Here is a 19,461-nt window from a genome sequence, read left to right on the forward strand (position 1 = left end):
GCTTAGGTATCGCTGCTGTCCGCTGGTGAAGAAGAGAAGTCTGGGAAAATCCAGGCTTTGTTCATCTTGATGAGTGTAAGCCTGTCTGCACTGTCGGTTGACAGGTGGGTACGCTTATCCGTGATGATTCCCCCAGCCGCACTAAACACACTCTCTGACAAGACGCTAGCCGCAGGACAAACAAGCACCTCCAGGGCATACAGCGCGATTTCAGGCCACGTGTCCAGCTTCGACACCCAGTAATTGTAGGGGGCAGAGGCGTCACCGAGGACGATCGTGCGATCGGCTACGTACTCACTCACCATCCTTTTACAGTGCTCCCGCCAATTCAGCCTTGACTGGGGACCGGTGACACAGTCTTACTGGGGAGCCAGAAAGCTGGCAAAGGCCTTGGATAATGGTCCCCTGCCTGCGCTGTACATGCTGCCTGATCTCTGCGCCTCCCCTGCTACCTGGCCCTCGGAACTGCGCCTTCGGCCACTAGCGCTGTCGGATGGGAAGTTTACCATCAATTTGTCCACCAGGGCCCTGTGGTATAGCATCATTCTCGAACACCTTTCCTCTTCGGGAATGAGAGTGGAAAGGTTCTCCTTATACCGTGGGTCGAGCAGTGTGTACACCCAGTAATCCGTAGTGGCCAGAATGCGTGTAACGCGAGGGTCACGAGAAAGGCATCCTAACGTGAAGTCAGCCATGTGTGCCAGGGTACCTGTACACAACACATGGCTGTCCTCACTAGGAAGATCACTTTCAGGATCCTCCATCTCCTCCTCCTCCTCCTCTGGCCATACACGCTGAAAGGATGACAGGCAAGCAGCATGTGTACCCTCAGCAGTCGGCCAAGCTGTCTCTTCCCCCTGCTCCTCATGCTCCTCCCCCTCCCCCCCCTCCTCCTCCGGCCATACACGCTGAAAGGATGACAGGCAAGCAGCATGTGTACCCTCAGCAGTGGCCCAAGCTGTCTCTTCCCCCTCCTCCTCCTCACCGCGCTGAGATATAGACTGGAGGGTGCTCTGACTATCCAGCGACATACTGTCTTCCCCCGCCTCCGTTTCCGAGTGCAAAGTGTCTGCCTTTATGCTTTGCAGGGAACTTCTCAAGAGGCATAGCAGAGGAATGGTGACGCTAATGATTGCAGCATCCCCGCTCAGCATCTGGGTAGACTCCTCAAAGTTTCCAAGGACCTGGCAGATGTCTGCCAACCAGGCCCACTCTTCTGTAAATAATTGAGGAGGCTGACTCCCCCTACGCCGCCCATGTTGGAGTTGGTATTCCACAATAGCTCTACGCTGCTCATAGAGCCTGGCCAACATGTGGAGCGTAGAGTTCCACCGTGTGGGCACGTCGCACAGCAATCGGTGCACTAGCAGATTAAACCGATGTTGCAGGGTCTGCAGGGTGGCAGCGTCCGTCTTGGAGTTGCGGAAATGTGCGCTGACCCGGCGCACCTTTCCGAGCAGGTATGACAAGTGTGGGTAGCTTTTCAGAAAGCGCTGAACCCGCAAATTAAAGACATGGGCCAGGCATGGCACGTGCGTGAGGCTGCCGAGCTGCAGAGCCTCCACCAGATTACGGCCGTTGTCACACACGACCATGCCCGGTTGGAGGCTCAGAGTGGCAAGCCAGCGGTCGGTCTGCTCTGTCAGACCCTGCAGCAGTTTGTGGTCCGTGTGCCTCTTCTCTCCTAAGCTGAGTAGTTTCAGCACGGCCTGCTGACGCTTGCCCACCGCTGTGCTGCCGTGCCGCGCGACACCGACTGCTGGCGACGTGCTGCTGCTGACACATCTTGATTGCGAGACAGAGGTTGCGTAGGAGGAGGAGGAGGAGGAGGGTGGTTTAGTGGAGGAAGCATACACCGCCGCAGATACCACCACCGAGCTGGGGCACGCAATTCGGGGGGTGGGTAGGACGTGAGCGGTCCCAGGCTCTGACTCTGTCCCAGCCTCCACTAAATTCACCCAATGTGCCGTCAGGGAGATATAGTGGCCCTGTCCGCCTGTGCTTGTCCACGTGTCTGTTGTTAAGTGGACCTTGGCAGTAACCGCGTTGGTGAGGGCACGTACAATGTTGCGGGAGACATGGTCGTGCAGGGCTGGGACGGCACATCGGGAAAAGTAGTGGCAACTGGGAACCGAGTAGCGCGGGGCCGCCGCCGCCATCATGCTTTTGAAAGCCTCCGTTTCCACAAGCCTATACGGCAGCATCTCCAGGCTGATCAATTTGGCAATGTGCACGTTTAACGCTTCAGCGTGCGGGTGCGTGGCAGCGTACTTGCGCTCAAACAGTGGCGCTAGCGACGTCTGGATGCTGCGCTGAGAGACATTGCTGGATGGGGCCGAGGACAGCGGAGTTGAGGGTGTGGGTGCAGGCCAGGAGGCGGTAGTGCCTGTGTCCTCAGAGGGGGGTTGGATCTCAGTGGCAGGTTGGGGCACAGGAGGAGAGGCAGTGGTGCAAACCGGAGGCGGTGAACGGCCTTCGTCCCACCTTGTGGGGTGCTTGGCCATCATATGCCTGCGCATGCTGGTGGTGGTGGCTCCCCAGCTGATCTTGGTGTGACAAAGGTTGCACACCACTGTTCGTCGGTCGTCAGGCGTCTCTGTGAAAAACTGCCTCACCGTAGAGCACCTTGACCTCTGCAGGGTGGCATGGCGGAGGGGGCGCTTTGGGAAACAGTTGGTGGATTATTCGGTCTGGCCCTGCCTCTACCCCTGGCCACCGCACTGGCTCGGCCTGTGCCCACACCCTGACTTGGGCCTCCGCGTCCTCGCCCGCGTCCACGTCCTCTAGGCCTACCCCTACCCCTCAGCATGGTGTAATACCAGTAGTGCAGAAACAGAATGCTGTAATTAAATGTGCCGCTTATTGGCCTGTGATTGGAGGCTGACTTCACTTACGGAACGCCAGGAAATAATTTTGCGCAAGCCTGCTGTAACACTTAGCTGGCTGCGTATGAATTAGGAGGACTACTACACCCAGCACAGACCAAGAACACTGAGGACAGTCACAGGCAGCCCAAATAGATTTTTTTCCCCAAATGTTTTTGCAAAGACCCACTGCCTATATTCAATAAATATATCTCTTCTCTCTCTGCTTCACCGCTACTGGCCCTGGAGTATGTCAAATAACTGCAGACTGTTGCACTGTGGACTGCAATACAGCGGTGATTTAACAGCCAACACAGAGCCAGGAAATAATTTTGCGCAAGCCTGCTGTAATACTTAGCTGGCTGCGTATGAATTAGGAGGACTACTATACCCAGCACAGACCCAGAACACTGAGGACAGTCACAGGCAGCCCAAATAGATTTTTTTCCCCAAATGTTTTTGCAAAGGCCCACTGCCTATATTCATAAAAAATACTTCTGTCCCTGCCTCACAATATATGCCTTCTGTCCCTGACTCACAATATATGTCTTCTGTCCCTGCCTAACCACCACTTCTGGCCCTGGAGTATTACTGCTCTGCACGGCCGATATACAAAAAAAAAATGTGCAACACTGCAAAAAGCAGCCTCCACAGTACTGCACACGGTTAGATGTGGCCCTAAGAAGGACCATTGGGGTTCTTGAAGCCTAAAATACTCCTAACACTCTCCCTATAGCAACTCCACCAAGACAGCACTTTCCGTGAACTATGTCAGAACGCATCTGTGGCGAGCCGCGGGAGGGGCCGATTTTTATACTCGGGTGACACCTGATCTCGCCAGCCACTCACTGCAGGGGGGTGGTATAGGGCTTGAAAGTCGCAGGGGGAAGTTGTAATGCCTTCCCTGTCTTTCTATTGGCCAGAAAAGCACGCGAACGTCTCAGAGATGAAAGTGAAAGTAACTCGAACATCGCGTGGTACTCGTCACGAATATCGAGCATCTCGAACACGCTAATACTCGAATGAGTATCAAGCTCGGACGAGTACGTTCGCTCATCTCTATTCATTATGTTTGTTATAGCACAACAAGGTACCTAGTATGATCAGTATTGCGTAGTTGGAATTATATATAAAATATCGATCAAGCCGGGGACAGCAGCATGCTAGACAAGTCTTTGTTCTCAGCAAGAACAAAAAAGTAATACTGTAGATATCCCTTTTAATGGCTAAGAAAAATACAGGATATTATTGCAAGCTTTCAGACCTACTCAAGATTCTTCCTCAGGCATAAAGTATAATTCCATTCCATCAACCTGTTTCAGGGTATAAATGGGGCATGATGTCATGAAAAGGGGCATTATTACAGATGAGGAATAAAAGGGGGCATTATAACACTGTGGGCATAAAAAAGGGGCATTATTGCATGTGAATATGAAAGGGGCTTTATTACTCTGGGCGGACATCACAGGGGATTTTATTACTCTACATAGGTATGGTAGGGGCATTATGATTCAGAGGGGGCATAAGGGGGTGCTATTTCTGTATGAAGGGCAGTAAAAGCAGCACTTACCATGTGGGGCATGCAGGGAGCCGAAAAGGAGACATACTATTGCTGTGAGAGACACTACAGGTGGCAATACTACTATATTGGGTACAATGGATGGGAAGAATGTTTAAATGTGTGGAAAATGAAAAGATGCACTGCAAAAACAGGAAGCAAAAGATGTATTAGTCAAATTCTGCAGACAACTTGCAGCCAGAAGAAGTCATCATGGTGGCCAGAGCTGGATGGAAAAGAAGGGGAAAGTGAGCAACTCCAGACAGAGAGGACATAACTAGAGATGAGCGAGCATACTCGTCCGAGCTTGATGGTCGTTCGAGTATTAGGGTGCTCGAGATGCTCGTTACTCGAGACGAGCACCACGCGGTACTCGTCTCGATTAAACGAGCACTGACCATTGAATTCAATGGAGCCGGCAATACAGCCGGCTCCATTGAAAGCAATGGGCTGCCGGCTAGCGCTGGATGAATTGTTGGGAAGGGGTTAAATATATAAGTCCTTCCCTGCAATTCATCCAGAAATGTGTAAAAATAAAAAATAAAAATATACTCACCTGGTCCCGGCAGACGGAGTTCAGCGCGGCCGGCGGCAGTCCTCCTGAACTGCTTTGAACAGCTGTGAGTAGTATTCAGCAGCCGGGGATTTAAAATCCCCGCCTGCTGAATGAGCTGCCTCTAATTGGTCACAGCCTGACCAATCAGAGGCAGATCTCACTCACACACCCATTCATGAATTCATGAATGGGTGAGTGACTGCTGCTCCTCATCTGATTGGCTCAGCGGGACCAATCAGATGAGAGGCAGCAGTCACTCACCCATTCATGAATTCATGAATGGGTGTGTGAGTGAGATCTGCCTCTGATTGGTCAGGCTGTGACCAATTAGAGGCAGCTCATTCAGCAGGCGGGGATTTTAAATCCCCGGCTGCTGAATACTACTCACAGCTGTTCAGAGCAGTTCAGGAGGACTGCCGCTGGCCGCGCTGAACTCCATCTGCCGGGACCAGGTGAGTATATATATTTTTTTATTTTTACACATTTCTGGATGAATTACAGGGAAGGGCTTATATATTTAACCCCTTCCCGACAATTCATCCCGCGATCGCCGGCAGCCCATTGCTTTCAATGGAGCCGGCTGAATCGCCGACTCCATTGAATTCAATGGGCTAACACCGTTCTTCTCTGCCACAGCTGTTACAGCTGTGGCAGAGGAGAACGATCTTTACGCTGACAGTGTGGGAAGGGGGGTCTCACTCTTGCCACTATTGTGGCTTAATAGTGGGACCTGTGAACTTGAGATGCAGCCCAACATGTAGCCCCTCGCCTGCCCTATCCGTTTCTGTGTCGTTCCCATCACTTTCTTGAATTTCCCAGGTTTTCACAAATGAAAACTTTAGCGAGCATCTGCGATATACAAAAATGCTCGAGTCGCCCATTGACTTCAATGGGGTTCGTTACTCGAAAAGAACTCTAGAGCATCACTGAAAGTTTGACTCGAGTAACAAGCAACCGAGCATTTTGGTGCTCGCTCATCTCTAGACATAACCTGAGATCACTGGTATTATAGTTGTTTATATGGTCTGCAAAGTGCCTCTGTAGAGCTGGTATCTACTGCAATATGGTCACTGCATGGGGACGATATTGGTCTTCTTATAATGGTATTTTTTAATAACTGTGGTGATATTATTCTATCACTATCTGGTGCTAATATGTGATCAAGGTCTGGGGATATTATTTGGCTCTCATGTAGTGTTATCACTGGTAATACTAATCTTTGTAGTAGTCTTCATTCAGTATCAGTATAGGGGTATTAGATAATATGTGTTGGTAATATGCGATCATAGTGTGGCAGTATTATTTGGCCCCTAGATAGTGTTATTATTGGTAGTGTTGGTTTTGTTATAGTAGGTTTTGTTCTGTAATTGTATGGAGTTAATATGGTAATGGTGACAATATTTGTACCTTGTATGTATAGCATGCAATATACTTTCGGGGTGTGGTTTGGGGTGAAATATCAGGACTTAACTGTTATTAAACTATTCCTAAGAATATAAAGGTAAGCACATACTTAGCAGCCTAGTTTTGTAAGTTAGTTTATTTTGTAAGTGTAATTTGGCATTATAGTGTGTACTTGCCTGAACTTACACATAGGTCTGGTAAATGTTCTTACACAAGGGGGTCCCATTCAAAACTTTGCTGCGGGGCACAGTGTTTTCTAGTTTTGCCCCTGGTGTTGTCTATACAGTATTTTATCTCAATTTCACAATGCAAAGGATTTTATAGCATGTGTTTCCTTCGTTACATCCAAAGATATGTAAAATTACTTCATACCACTTTGAACGTCTCTGTATTTTATCCAGTATATATGACCTAGTGGCTCCAACTGTAATCTTCATTTAAGTAGTTTTAAAGAAAACAGAAAATCATACCTGGAGATAGTAATTTCCTTTGTGAAAACCATTGTAAACACCAAATACAAACATCTCATCAGTGCGCTTCTCAACCATTGTATAAGTTAAGTGGCAACATAAGTCATTTTGGCAAATGGAATACTCTCCGTTTAGCTCTTTAAGCTCAGTAAAAGTATATTTATCCGCAGCAAGGTACCCATTAAAAACATTGCTGCCAGAAGGAAAGTTCTCGATTTGAGAGGCGTACAGGTTCCATGTGATAGGATAGTATGTTGAAGATTTCCGCGGATGGGAATTAAGTTCTGAGATCAGGAGGTGTCCCGACTCATTCATCATGTTATAATAATATGGAACAATTTTATCTGAGGAAAAGATTCCACTGCCTATAAAGAGAAAAAACATTAGAAATATTTTGTTCATTTGAACCATTTGGAATAATTATGTATTTTTAATGATGAGTAGGGAAGTTAAAGCTTACTTGTGCATTTGATGTAATCTTGTTAGCTATCACTTTCACTTCTTCAGCAGCCCCTCAAAAGGGTTGTTCAGGAATAGAAAAACATAGCTGTTTTCTTAAAAAAGCAGCACCACACCAGTCCACAGTCTGCTTATGGTATTGCAGCTGAACACCATTTACTTCAATGGAGCTCATTTGCAATTACAAAGTAAATGCAAGAGTGCCTAGCAGTCTGCTGCATGTGGGGTACACAAGAAGGAACCAAAAAGACACAACCCACGGACAGGTGTGGTTTCTGCAAGCCATGTACTGTTAATCCTGTAAAAACCTCAGGTTGTCTATCTTATGTTAGATGGTATGCAATAGACAAAACAGACAGAAAGAGATCTGCACATCACTAGTACAAGATAAATATATTTAGTACCAAGATAAATGTTATTGAAGGGTTTTCCGGGCGCATACTATTAATAATAATAATCTTGATAATAATCTTTATTTATATAGCGCCAACATATTCCGCAGCGCTTACAATGCAGGGGAAATAAAAACAAAACCACGGTTACATGAAGTAATCAATTGACGGAAACAGTAGCGGTGAGGGTCCTGCTCCAACAAGCTTACATACTACAGATAAGGGGGTGATACAGAAGGTAAATGGGCTGGGAATGTGCACGGTATGCCGAGGTGGAGTGTGAGAGATACTATACACACAGACAATGGTCAGACCGTATAGTGGCGGAGTCAGTATGACTGCAGATGTCGGCTGAATAAGGCTAGCAGGAGCTGCAGCTGGTAGGACAGGGAGCATGTTACCAGGCAGAGTTTAGAGGGGTTTGGTTTAGGGAATATGGTATGCCTCCCTGAAGAGGTGCGTTTTTAGAGCACGCCTGAAGTTCTGTGTGTCAATGATTGCCCGGATATTTTTTGGTAGCGCCTTCCAGAGGACAAGTGCTGCTCTGGAGAAGTCTTGGAGGTGGGAATGAGAGATTCGAATCAGAGGGGTAGTTAGTCTGTTTTCGTTAGCAAAGCAGAGGGCAAAGGCTGGGTGGTGAATTGAGATGAGAGAAGCAATGTAAGACAGGGCAGTGCTGTGGATTGCTTTGTGGATGAGGGTAGTGAGTTTAAATTGTATTCTGTATTTGATGGGCAGCCAGTGCAGTGACCGGCACAGGGCAGAGGCATCCAATCAGCGGCTGGGCAGGAAGATGAGCCTGGCTGTCTCATTCAGGATAGATTGGAGAGTCTGGTGCAGGGGAGGCCTATCAGCAGCGAGTTGTAATAATCGAGCCGAGAGTGGATGAGGGCAACAGTGAGCGTTTTTAGCATGTCCACGGTAAGAAAAGGATGTATTCTAGCGATGTTCTTGAGGTGCAGCTGACATGTTCGGGCGAGAGATTGGATGTAAGGGGTGAAAGAGAGGTCGGAGTCGAATATGACCCCAAGGCAACGGGTGTGCTGTCTGGGAGTTATGGTGGTGCCACACACTGAGATGGAGATGTCAGGATGAGGTCGGTTAGTAGAGGGTGGAAACAGGACAAGGTCAGTTTTTGAGAGGTTCAGTTTTATGTAGAGAGAGGACATAGTGTTAGACAGAGCAGACAGTTGGTCGGTTCTGGAGGAATGTTGCTGTGATGTCCTGGGAGGAGGTGTATAGCTCAGTATCGTCAGCATAGAGATGGTACTGAAAACCAAGAGGTCGTTTGACACTTTAGTCAGGGCAGTTTCTGTCAAGGGTAGGGGGCGGAAGCCGGACTGTAGAGGTTCAAGAAGAGAGTTTTCTAAGAGATAGAATATAATGTGAGAGTAAACCAGGCATTCTAGTAATTTTTAGATGAAGGGAAGGTTTGAGATGGGTCGATAGTTCGCAGCATTGGTCGAGTCAATAGTCGGTTTCTTTAGCAGCATGGATATGATAGTGTGTTTGAATGAGGAGGGGAAAATGCTAGAGGTCAGAGAAAGATTGAATATAGTGGTGAGGTGGGAGATGACCACCGGAGAGAGGAATCAGAGGAGGTGTGAGGGGAGAGGGTTGCTAGCGCACGTGGTGGGGCGAGCAGAGTAGAGCAGTCTGGAGACTTCTTCCTCTGTCGTTGGTCTAAGTGCAGAGAGTGGACAGGAGCTAGATGTAATACTGACGAGACTAGGGTCAGGGCTAGTCTGGGATTGGGAGGTTATTTCCTGCCGGATGTCATCAATTTTCTTTTTAAAGTAAGCAGCCAGCTCTTTAGCAATGATATCTATCACAGGGGGCTGCGATTTAGGGCTGAGAAGGGAGTGAAAAGTATCAAAGAGCCATTTAGGGTTATGGAATAGTATGGAGACAAGAGAGGTGAAGTAGACTTGTTTGGCATAGTGGAGGGCAAGGTTGTAGGTTCTGAGCATGAATTTAAAGTGGAGAAAGTCTGCGGACTTTTGAGACTTCTTCCACAGCTGTTCAGCACTTCTAGAGCACCGCCGGATGAATAATGTTTGAGGCGAGTATTAATGACCTATCTTCAGGACAAGTCATCAATATCAGATTGAAGGGATCCAACACCCGCGACCCGACTGATGAGCCTTTTACTGGAGTTGCTGCCAACCAGAAGCAGCACAGCTCTGTACACTGCGCAGGAACAGTACTGTAAGCTCATTCCCATTCGAGTGGAAAATCCTTTAAAGATACACTTTAAAATACATATATAGTTATTACAGTACTGAGGATTTTATATTTATGGGTTTTATTCTTGTGGGTTAGACTATATTTGTGAGAGATTGCATTTGGACTTACCGGTCATCCTCATGCTAGTATTATGGGTGTTTGCAGAGAGCAAATTCACACCCATTCCCATGGCCCATGCTGAGTGGAATTCTATAGCAGTAAGATGAGGAAGACGATTCATCCATGCAGTAGGAAAAAGAATAGTGTCCACATTGTGTTCTACTACCAGTGCAACAGCTGGGTTGTAAAAAAGTATATCATAGCAGATAAAAATTCCAAATTTTCCAAAAGGAGTGTCAAAGGTCACAATCTCTGGCTCTTTGGGTACATTAAATTGGTTCTCTCCACGAAACAGGTTATACTGTAAGAAAGATGTACCATTAGGACAGGCACACATGAGAGTTATTTCATTATGTGTATTATGTGTGCAATGTATGTGTGCATAATACGTGGTGAATGGAGTCAATGAAAATACATTGATTTTCATTGACCTACTTATACTAGTATTTTTGATATATAATATGCATGTAAAAAAGGAACGCAGCATGTTCTATTTACTGTGTATTACTCACAATAGAGCCCTCTTGTTCTTTATGGGCACATAATAATCGCTGTATATACGCAGTTACATTGCGTATATGCAGCGTTTATTTGCAACATTGCAAAGTTACAGAGCGGGAGATTGAAATTTAAGAAAAAACAGACGCAGTCAAAATTAGAGACTTACCTTGTGATAGCGTGCTACTAACTTTCCATTAGAGTCATACACTACAGCAGTGTTATAGTTATATTGGCCATCATCTGGGCATCCAATGTCAGATCTGTAGCACAATTTTTTATCACCAATATTTCCAACAACATAAATGGAATTGCTCTTTGCCATACAACTCAGTCTTGTCTGAACATCAGCTGGACCAAACCTGCACAATTTAAAGTCAATGTACAGTTAGACAATAGACCCTCACCCAAAAAAAAGAGAGATGCCGTAAGGCGCCTGCTTGACTAATGCAAGGGAACAAATGAGCTGTCAATCTGTTAAGGGCACCCAGTCATCCTAAAGGCCCATTTAGACACAACGATTATCGCTCAAAATTCGTTTAAAAGCTGTCTTTTGAGCGATAATTGTTGTGTGTAACTGCACTGACATCATGCAGTTTTCGTTAAGCCGTCGCTCATCGTTGTCTTTCAGTGTGCTGAAAGACAACGATGAGCCTTATCAGGAATTCACAGCAGGATAGAGCTGATACTATCGTTTCAGCTGTATCCCGCTCCTTGATGACAGGCTGGGTATGAAGAACAGAGCGGTCCAGCTGTGTTCTCCATACCTTGCTCGGAGCATCCGGCTGTATAAGAGCTGGGCGCTCCATGCAGAAAACAGCTGAATGCAGAAGACAAGCGGGGCCATCGCACTGGTCTTCTGCATCCTCCGCTCCAAACGCTCAGCTGTATAACAGCCGGGCGCTCGGAGCACGGAACAGCTGGATGCAGAAGACAAGCAGGGACACCCCGATTGTCTTCTGCATCCTCCACTCCGAGCGCTCGGCTTAATAACAGCTGGGCGCTCCGAGCGGGGAACAACTGGATGCAGAAGACAAGCTGGAAGCAGAAGACAAGCGGGGACACCCCGATTGTCTTCTGCATCCTCCGCTCCGAGCACTTGACTGTATAACAGCGGGGAACTCTGAGCGGGGAACAGCTGGATGCAGAAGACAGGCGCGGCCACCTCGCTTGTTTTCTGCGTTCTCTGCTCAGAGCGCTCGGCTGTATAACAATCAGGCGCTCAGAGTGGGAACAGCTGGATGCAGAAGACAAGCAGGGCCACCCCGCTTGTCTTCTGCATCCTCAGCTCACAGTGCAAGGTGATCGCTCATGTTGAGAGATCATCTTGCGCTGTAAATGACACAACGACTGTTACTCAAAAAAGTTTAAGGGACCTTTCACATGGGACAGAATAGGCTGCACAACGCACCACTAGCTGTAGTAAATTATGCACCGAAATCTAGTGTTAGACCTGCAGATTCTGGTGTGGAATTCCACAGCTGTGAATTTGGCTTGTCCTGCGGTGTAATTCCATCCCATATGAAAGGTCCATAAGGAGTTATCAAGGGGATCATTGATTGAGATTTTCCTATTACCATAAATTGAAAGCTTTGCCCTGCAGGCATTAATAAAAGCCATTAGCCATAAAAGCTACCTATGGACATAAAATAGTAAAAAAAAAAATATGTATTATACTGATTTCTGTGACTTACAGTGCCATCACTGTATAGATTTCCTGCCACAGTTTTTATATCAGTGTATGACAACATTTTATCCATACTGACTAGAGATGAGCGAACGTACTCGTCTGAGCTTGATACTCGGGCGAATATTAGCGTGCTCGGGATGCTCGGTACTCGTAACGAGTACCACGCGATGTTCTGGTTACTTTCAGTTTCCTCTCTGAGACGTTAGCGCGCTTTTCTGGCCAATTGAAAGACAGGGAAGGCATTACAACTTCCCCCTGTGACGTTCAAGCCCTATACCACCCCCCTGCTGTGAGTGGCTGGGGAGATCTGATGTCACCCGAGTATAAAAATCGGCCCCTCCCGCGGCTCGCCTCAGATGCCTTGTGAGTTAGCTGAGGGAAAGTGCTATCGTGCTGGAGCTGCTGTAGGGAGAGCGTTAGGAGTTAGTGTAGGCTTCAAGAACCCCAACGGTCCTTCTCTGGGCCACATCTAATAGTGTGCAGTACTATGTTAGCACTGTATTTTTATTTTTTTTTTCAAAATTGGATCTGCAGAGCATTGCGCCCTGCAATAGGGACAGAAGTGGTGGTTAGGCAGGGAGAGTGTTAGCAGTGAGTGTAGGCTTCAAGAACCCCAACGGTCCTTTCTAGGGCCACATCTATCCGTGTGCAGTACTGTCCAGGCTGCTGTTAGCAGTGTTGCATATTTTTTTTTTTTCTCAAAACCGGCTGTGCAGACCATTGCACCCGGCATTAATACTACAGGGATAGAATTGTGTAGGCAGGGCCAGAAGACATACATTATTCATTGAATAGACGCAGTGTAGCTTTTCCTTTGAAAAACAAGGGAAAAAATTCTATTTCGCCTGCCTCTGACAGTCCTCAGGGCTCTGGGTACATGTGTGCTGCGTGCAGAACGTTAAAAAAAAATCACACGCAGCCAGCTACGTTTTACTGCAGGCTTGCGCCAATTTTTTTCCTGCATAGGAAATCCCTGATCTGCTGTAGCGAATAACTTTGCATCACTGCAGTTCTCTGACACATTTGCAGGGCCACAACACAGTTATTAAACTTAGTAGTATTCATTGAATACACGCAGTGTGGCTTGTCCTTTGAAAAACAAGGGAAAAATTCTATTTTGGCTGCAGGCTTGCGCCAATTTTTTTCCTGCATGGGAAATCCCTGATCTGCTGTAGCGAATAACTTTGCATCACTGCAGTTCTGTGACACATTTGCAGGGCCACAACACAGTTATTAAACTTAGTAGTATTCATTGAATACACGCAGTGTGGCTTGTCCTTTGAAAAACAAGGGAAAAAATTCTATTTTGGCTCCAGGCTTGCGCCAATTTCTTTCCTGGCTTGGAAATCACTGGTAATACAGCATGCTGAGGGGTAGGAGTAGGCCTAGAGGACGTGGACGCGGCCGAGGACGCGTAGGCCCAAGTGAGGGTGTGGGCACAGGCCGAGCTCCTGATCCAGGTGTGTCGCAGCCGACTGCTGCGCGATTAGGAGAGAGGCACGTTTCTGGCGTCCCCACATTCATCGCCCAATTAATGGGTCCACGCGGGAGACCTTTATTAGAAAATGAGCAGTGTGAGCAGGTCCTGTCGTGGATGGCAGAAAGTGCTTCGAGCAAGCTATCATCCACGCAGAGTTCTGCGCCGTCCAGTGCTGCAAATCCGAATCCTCTGTCTGCTGCTCCTCCTTCCTCCCAGCCTCCTCACTCCACTACAATGACACATGCTCAGGAGCGGGAAGACTCCCAGGAACTGTTCTCGGGCCCCTGCTCAGATTGGGCAGCAGTGGTTCCTCTCCCACCAGAGGAGTTTATCGTCACTGATGCACAACCATTGGAAAGTTCCCGGGGTCCGGGGGATGAGGCTGGGGACTTCCGGCAACTGTCTCAAGACCTTTCAGTGGGTGAGGAGGACGATGACGATGAGACACAGTTGTCTTGCAGTGAGGTAGTAGTAAGGGCAGTAAGTCCGAGGGAGGAGCGCACAGAGGATTCGGAGGAAGAGCAGCAGGACGATGAGGTGACTGACCCCACCTGGTGTGCAACGCCTACTCAGGACAGGTCTTCAGAGGGGCAGGCAAGGGCAGCAACAGGGCAGGTTGCAAGAGGCAGTGCGGTGGCCAGGGGTGGAGACAGGGCCAGACCGAATAATCCACCAACTGTTTCCCAAAGCGCACCCTCGCGCCATGCCACCCTGCAGAGGCCGAGGTGCTCTAAGGTCTGGCAGTTTTTCACAGAGACGCCTGACGACCGACGAACAGTGGTGTGCAACCTTTGTCGCGCCAACATCAGCCGGGGAGCCACCACCACCAGCCTCACCACCACCAGCATGCGCAGACATATGATGGCCAAGCACCCCACAAGGTGCGACGAAGGCCGTTCACCGCCTCCAGTTTGCACCGCTGCCTCTCCCCCTGTGCCCCAACCTGCCACTGAGATCCAACCCCCCTCTCAGGACACAGGCACTACCGTCTCCTGGCCTGCACCCACACCCTCACCTCCGCTGTCCACGACCCCATCCACCAATGTCTCGCACCGCACAATCCAGCCGTCGCTAGCGCAAGTGTTGGAGCGCAAGCGCAAGTACGCCACCACGCACCCGCACGCTCAATCGTTAACCGTCCACATAGCCAAATTTATCAGCCTTGAGATGCTGCCGTATAGGGTTGTGGAAACGGAGGCTTTCAAAACTATGATGACGGCGGCGGCCCCGCGCTACTCAGTTCCCAGTCGCCACTACTTTTCCCGATGTGCCGTCCCAGCCCTGCACGACCACGTCTCCCGCAACATTGTACGCGCCCTCACCAATGCGGTTAGTGGCAAGGTCCACTTAACTACGGACACGTGGACAAGCACAGGCGGGCAGGGCCACTACATCTCCCTGACGGCACATTGGGTGAATTTAGTGGAGGCTGGGACAGAGTCAGAGCCTGGGACCGCTCACGTCCTACCCACCCCCAGAATTGCGGGCCCCAGCTCGGTGGTGGTATGTTCGGCGGTGTATGCTTCCTCCACTAAAGCACCCTCCTCCTCCTCCTCAACCTCTGTCTCGCAATCTAGATGTGTCAGCAGCAGCAGGACGTCACCAGCAGTCGGTGTCGCGCGGCGTGGCAGCACAGCGGTGGGCAAGCGTCAGCAGCCCGTGCTGAAACTACTCAGCTTAGGAGATAGGAGGCACACGGCCCACGAACTGCTGCAGGGTCTGACAGAGCAGACCGACCGTTGGCTTGCGCCGCTGAGCCTCCAACCGGGCATGGTCGTGTGTGACAACGGCCGTAACCTGGTGGCGGCTCTGCAGCTCGGCAGCCTCACGCACGTGCCATGCCTGGCCCACGTCTTTAATTTGGTGGTTCAGCGCTTTCTGAAAAGCTACCCACGCTTGTCAGATCTGCTCGTAAAGGTGCGCCGGCTCTGCGCACATTTCCGCAAGTCCCACACGGACGCTGCCACCCTGCGCACCCTGCAACATCGGTTTAATCTTCCAGTGCACCGACTGCTGTGCGACGTGCCCACACGGTGGAACTCTACGCTCCACATGTTGGCTAGGCTCTATGAGCAGCGTAGAGCTATAGTGGAATACCAACTCCAACATGGGCGGCGCAGTGGGAGTCAGCCTCCTCAATTCTTTTCAGAAGAGTGGGCCTGGTTGGCAGACATCTGCCAGGTCCTTCGAAACTTTGAGCAGTCTACCCAGGTGGTGAGTGGCGATGCTGCAATCATTAGCGTCACCATTCCTCTGCTATGCATCTTGAGAAGTTCCCTGCAAACCATAAAGGCAGCCGCTTTGCGCTCGGAAACAGAGCCGGGGGAAGACAGTATGTCGCTGGATAGTCAGAGCACCCTCCTGTCTATATCTCAGCGCGTTCAGGAGGAGGAGGAGGAGCATGAGGAGGATGAGGAGGAGGGGGAAGAGACAGCTTGGCCCACTGCTGACGGTACCCATGCTGCTTGCCTGTCATCATTTCAGTGTGTATGGCCTGAGGAGGAGGAGGAGGATCCTGAAAGTGATCTTCCTAGTGCGGACAGCCATGTGTTGCGTACTGGTACCCTGGCACACATGGCTGACTTCATGTTAGGATGCCTTTCTCGTGACCCTCGCGTTACACGCATTCTGGCACTACGGATTACTGGGTGTACACACTGCTCAACCCACGCTATAAGGAGAACCTTCCCACTCTCATTCCCGAAGAGGAAAGGGGTTCGAGAGTGTTGCTATACCACAGGACCCTGGCGGACAAGCTGATGGTAAAATTCCCATCCGACAGCGCTAGTGGCAGAAGGCGCAGTTCCGAGGGCCAGGTAACAGGGGAGGTGCGGAGATCGAGCAGCATGTACAGCCCAGGCAGTGCAACAGTCTTTAAGGGCCTGGACAGCTTTATGGCTCCCCAGCAAGACTGTGTCACCGCTCCCCAGCCAAGGCTGAGTCGGCGGGAGCACTGTAAAAGGATGGTGAGGGAGTACATAGCCGATCGCACGACCGTCCTCCGTGACGCCTCTGCCACCTACAACTACTGGGTGTCGAAGCTGGACACGTGGCCTGAACTAGCGCTGTATGCCCTGGAGGTGCTTGCTTGTCCTGCGGCTAGCGTCTTGTCGGAGAGGGTGTTTAGTGCGGCTGGGGGAATCATCACAGATAAGCGTACCCGCCTGTCAACCGACAGTGCCGACAGGCTAACACTCATCAAGACGAACAAAGCCTGGATTTCCCCAGACTTCTCTTCTCCACCAGCGGACAGCAGCGATACCTAAGCAATACGTAGGCTGCACCCGCGGATGGAAGCATAGTTCTCTCTCACCATCCAAAACGGGGACATTTCTGCTTCATCAATCTGTGTATAATATTCCTCCTCCTCCTCCTGCTCCTCCTCCTGAAACCTCACGTAATCACGCTGAACGGGCAATTTTTCTTAGGGCCACAAGTCTCACTCATATAATTTTTCTAAAAATTTTTTATACGTTTCAATGCTCTTAAAAGCGTTGGAACTTTAACTTGAACCAATTTTTCGTTCAACTGGGCTGCCTCCAGGCCTAGTTACCACTTAAGCCACATTAACCAAAGCGATTAATGGGTTTCACCTGCCATCTTGGTTGGGCATGGCCAATTTTTACTGAGGTACATTAGTACTGTTGGTACACCAATTTTTTGGGGCCCTCACCTACAGTGTAATCATAGCAATTTCTATGTTCTTCGCCTGCACTCATGGTACAGAAAGGTGTGTGGAGTTGGCCTACACTTTAGCTACATAAATGTAACTTGGGCCTTGGCTATACTGCAGCTACTGAAATGGAACTAAGACTGCGCTCCCACTATACTGCTGCTTCGGAATTGTTCCTGGGGCCTGTGTAGGCTGCTACTATTACTTAAATGGAACTTAGACTATGCTCCTCCTATACTGCTGCTTCGGAATTGTTACTGGGGCCTGTCTTGAGTGCTACTATTACTGAAATGGAACTAATACTGTGCTCCCCCTATAATGCTGCTAGTGATATGTTAGTGGGGCCTGTCCTAATGCTACGGCTGAAATGTTACGAATTCTGGGCTCTGCCTATACCGCTGCTAATGGTATGTCTCTGGGGTGTGGAAACAGAGGCTTCCCAAAGACATGATGGCGGCGAGGCCATTTCCCACCAACGCGGTTACTGTTAAGGTGCATATAACCACGGACACGTGGAGAGGACACGTAGTGCCTCAAAAACATCCCCCTCCTCCTCCAACAATGAAAACATTCTTGGCAAATGCCTTTGCATTGGTTCGTCTGGTGGCAGTCCAAGAATTTCACCTTTACCGACACAACAAGAGAGCCCCCCCACCATCCCCCCGCCACGGCCCACTTAATCCTGGCCACATTCCGAAAACCAACAAAATACAACCGTGCTACTAGGTCCGCAGTCACCACCACATTACCACCAACGCGGTTACTGTTAAGGTGCATATAACCACGGACACGTGGAGAGGACACGTAGTGCCTCAAAAACATCCCCCGCCACGGCCCACTTAATCCTGGCCACATTCCAAAAACCAACAAAATACAACCGCGCTACTAGGTCCGCAGTCATCACCACATTACCACCAACGCGGTTACTGTTAAGGTACATATTACCAGTCTGACTGGGGCATACAGACACCTTGACAGAATGAATAGTGTGTGGCACATAGGTTCCCCATTGCTATGCCCACATGTGCAGCTCCTGATGGAGGTGGCACAGGATTGGATTTCTCATTGCTTCTGTACAGCATTGTGGGCTATCGCCCCACCACTTTTAAACAGGGTCGCTGCCTAGCCGTGCCAACCCTCTGCAGTGTGTGCCTGCAGTTCCTCCTCATGGCAGACACACTTATAAATAGACATGAGGGTGGTGTGGCATGAGGGCAGCTGAAGGCTGCGCAGGGACAGTTTGGTGTGCGCTGTGGACACTGTGTCGTGCAGGGGGGAGGGGGGTTGGGCAGCATGTAACCCAGGAGAAGTGGCAGCGGAGTGTCATGCAGGCAGTGATTGTGCTTTGTTGTAGCTAGTGTGGTGCTTAGCTAAGGTATGCCATGCTAATGAGGGCTTTTCAGAAGTAAAAGTTGTTGGGAGGGGGGGGGCCCACTCTTGCCGGTATTGTGGCTTAATAGTGGGACCTGTGAACTTGAGATGCAGCCCAACATGTAGCCCCTCGCCTGCCCTATCCGTTTCTGTGTCGTTCCCATCACTTTCTTGAATTGCCTAGATTTTCACACATGAAAACCTTAGCGAGCATCGGCGAAATACAAAAATGCTCCGGTCGCCCATTGACTTCAATGGGGTTCGTTACTCGAAACGAACCCTCGAGCATCGCGATAAATTCGTCCCGAGTAACGAGCACCCGAGCATTTTGGTGCTCGCTCATCTCTATAACTGACTATAAGACACGTGATAATAATATGTATTATACTGATTTCTATACTGATATATATATAATATATGTATTATACTGATTTCTGTGACTTACAGTACCATCACTGTATAGATTTCCTGCCACAGTTTGTATATCAGTGTATAACAACATTTTATCCATACTGACTATAAGTCATATGAGTGTCACAGTCAACTGCATCCTGTCATGGATGGTGATATGTTGTCAAGTTTGGTCTGCACAACATGATGCATGGTAATGTAAAGGAGTGCTAAAGCTCTTTTGTAAAAACGAGCAGCACTACCACTTCGAATACAGGGAGAATCCCTGCCCACTTTATGATGTGGGAAG

At 49.1% G+C, this 19,461-nt stretch overlaps 2 protein-coding genes across 3 annotated transcripts in view; both read right to left on the reverse strand.

The window, feature by feature from the left end:
- LOC136631255 (pantetheinase-like) overlaps positions 1-19,461 on the reverse strand; it is a 127,882-nt gene that overhangs the window by 63,325 nt on the left and 45,096 nt on the right. The gene's annotated exons all lie outside the window — the stretch shown is intronic.
- Positions 1-19,461, reverse strand: part of LOC136631322 (pantetheinase-like) — a 97,022-nt gene that overhangs the window by 53,032 nt on the left and 24,529 nt on the right. For both annotated transcript variants that reach the window (XM_066605583.1, XM_066605588.1), the window contains exons 3-5: positions 10,717-10,909; positions 10,059-10,350; positions 6,853-7,217 (exon numbers count right to left, since the gene is read on the reverse strand). In XM_066605583.1, the coding sequence (XP_066461680.1) occupies positions 6,853-7,217; positions 10,059-10,350; positions 10,717-10,909 (850 nt within the window). The remainder of the gene's footprint in view (positions 1-6,852; positions 7,218-10,058; positions 10,351-10,716; positions 10,910-19,461) is intronic.

This window comes from Eleutherodactylus coqui, chromosome 1, assembly GCF_035609145.1.
Source record: "Eleutherodactylus coqui strain aEleCoq1 chromosome 1, aEleCoq1.hap1, whole genome shotgun sequence".
In the NCBI taxonomy this organism is placed as follows: Eukaryota; Metazoa; Chordata; class Amphibia; order Anura; family Eleutherodactylidae; genus Eleutherodactylus; species Eleutherodactylus coqui.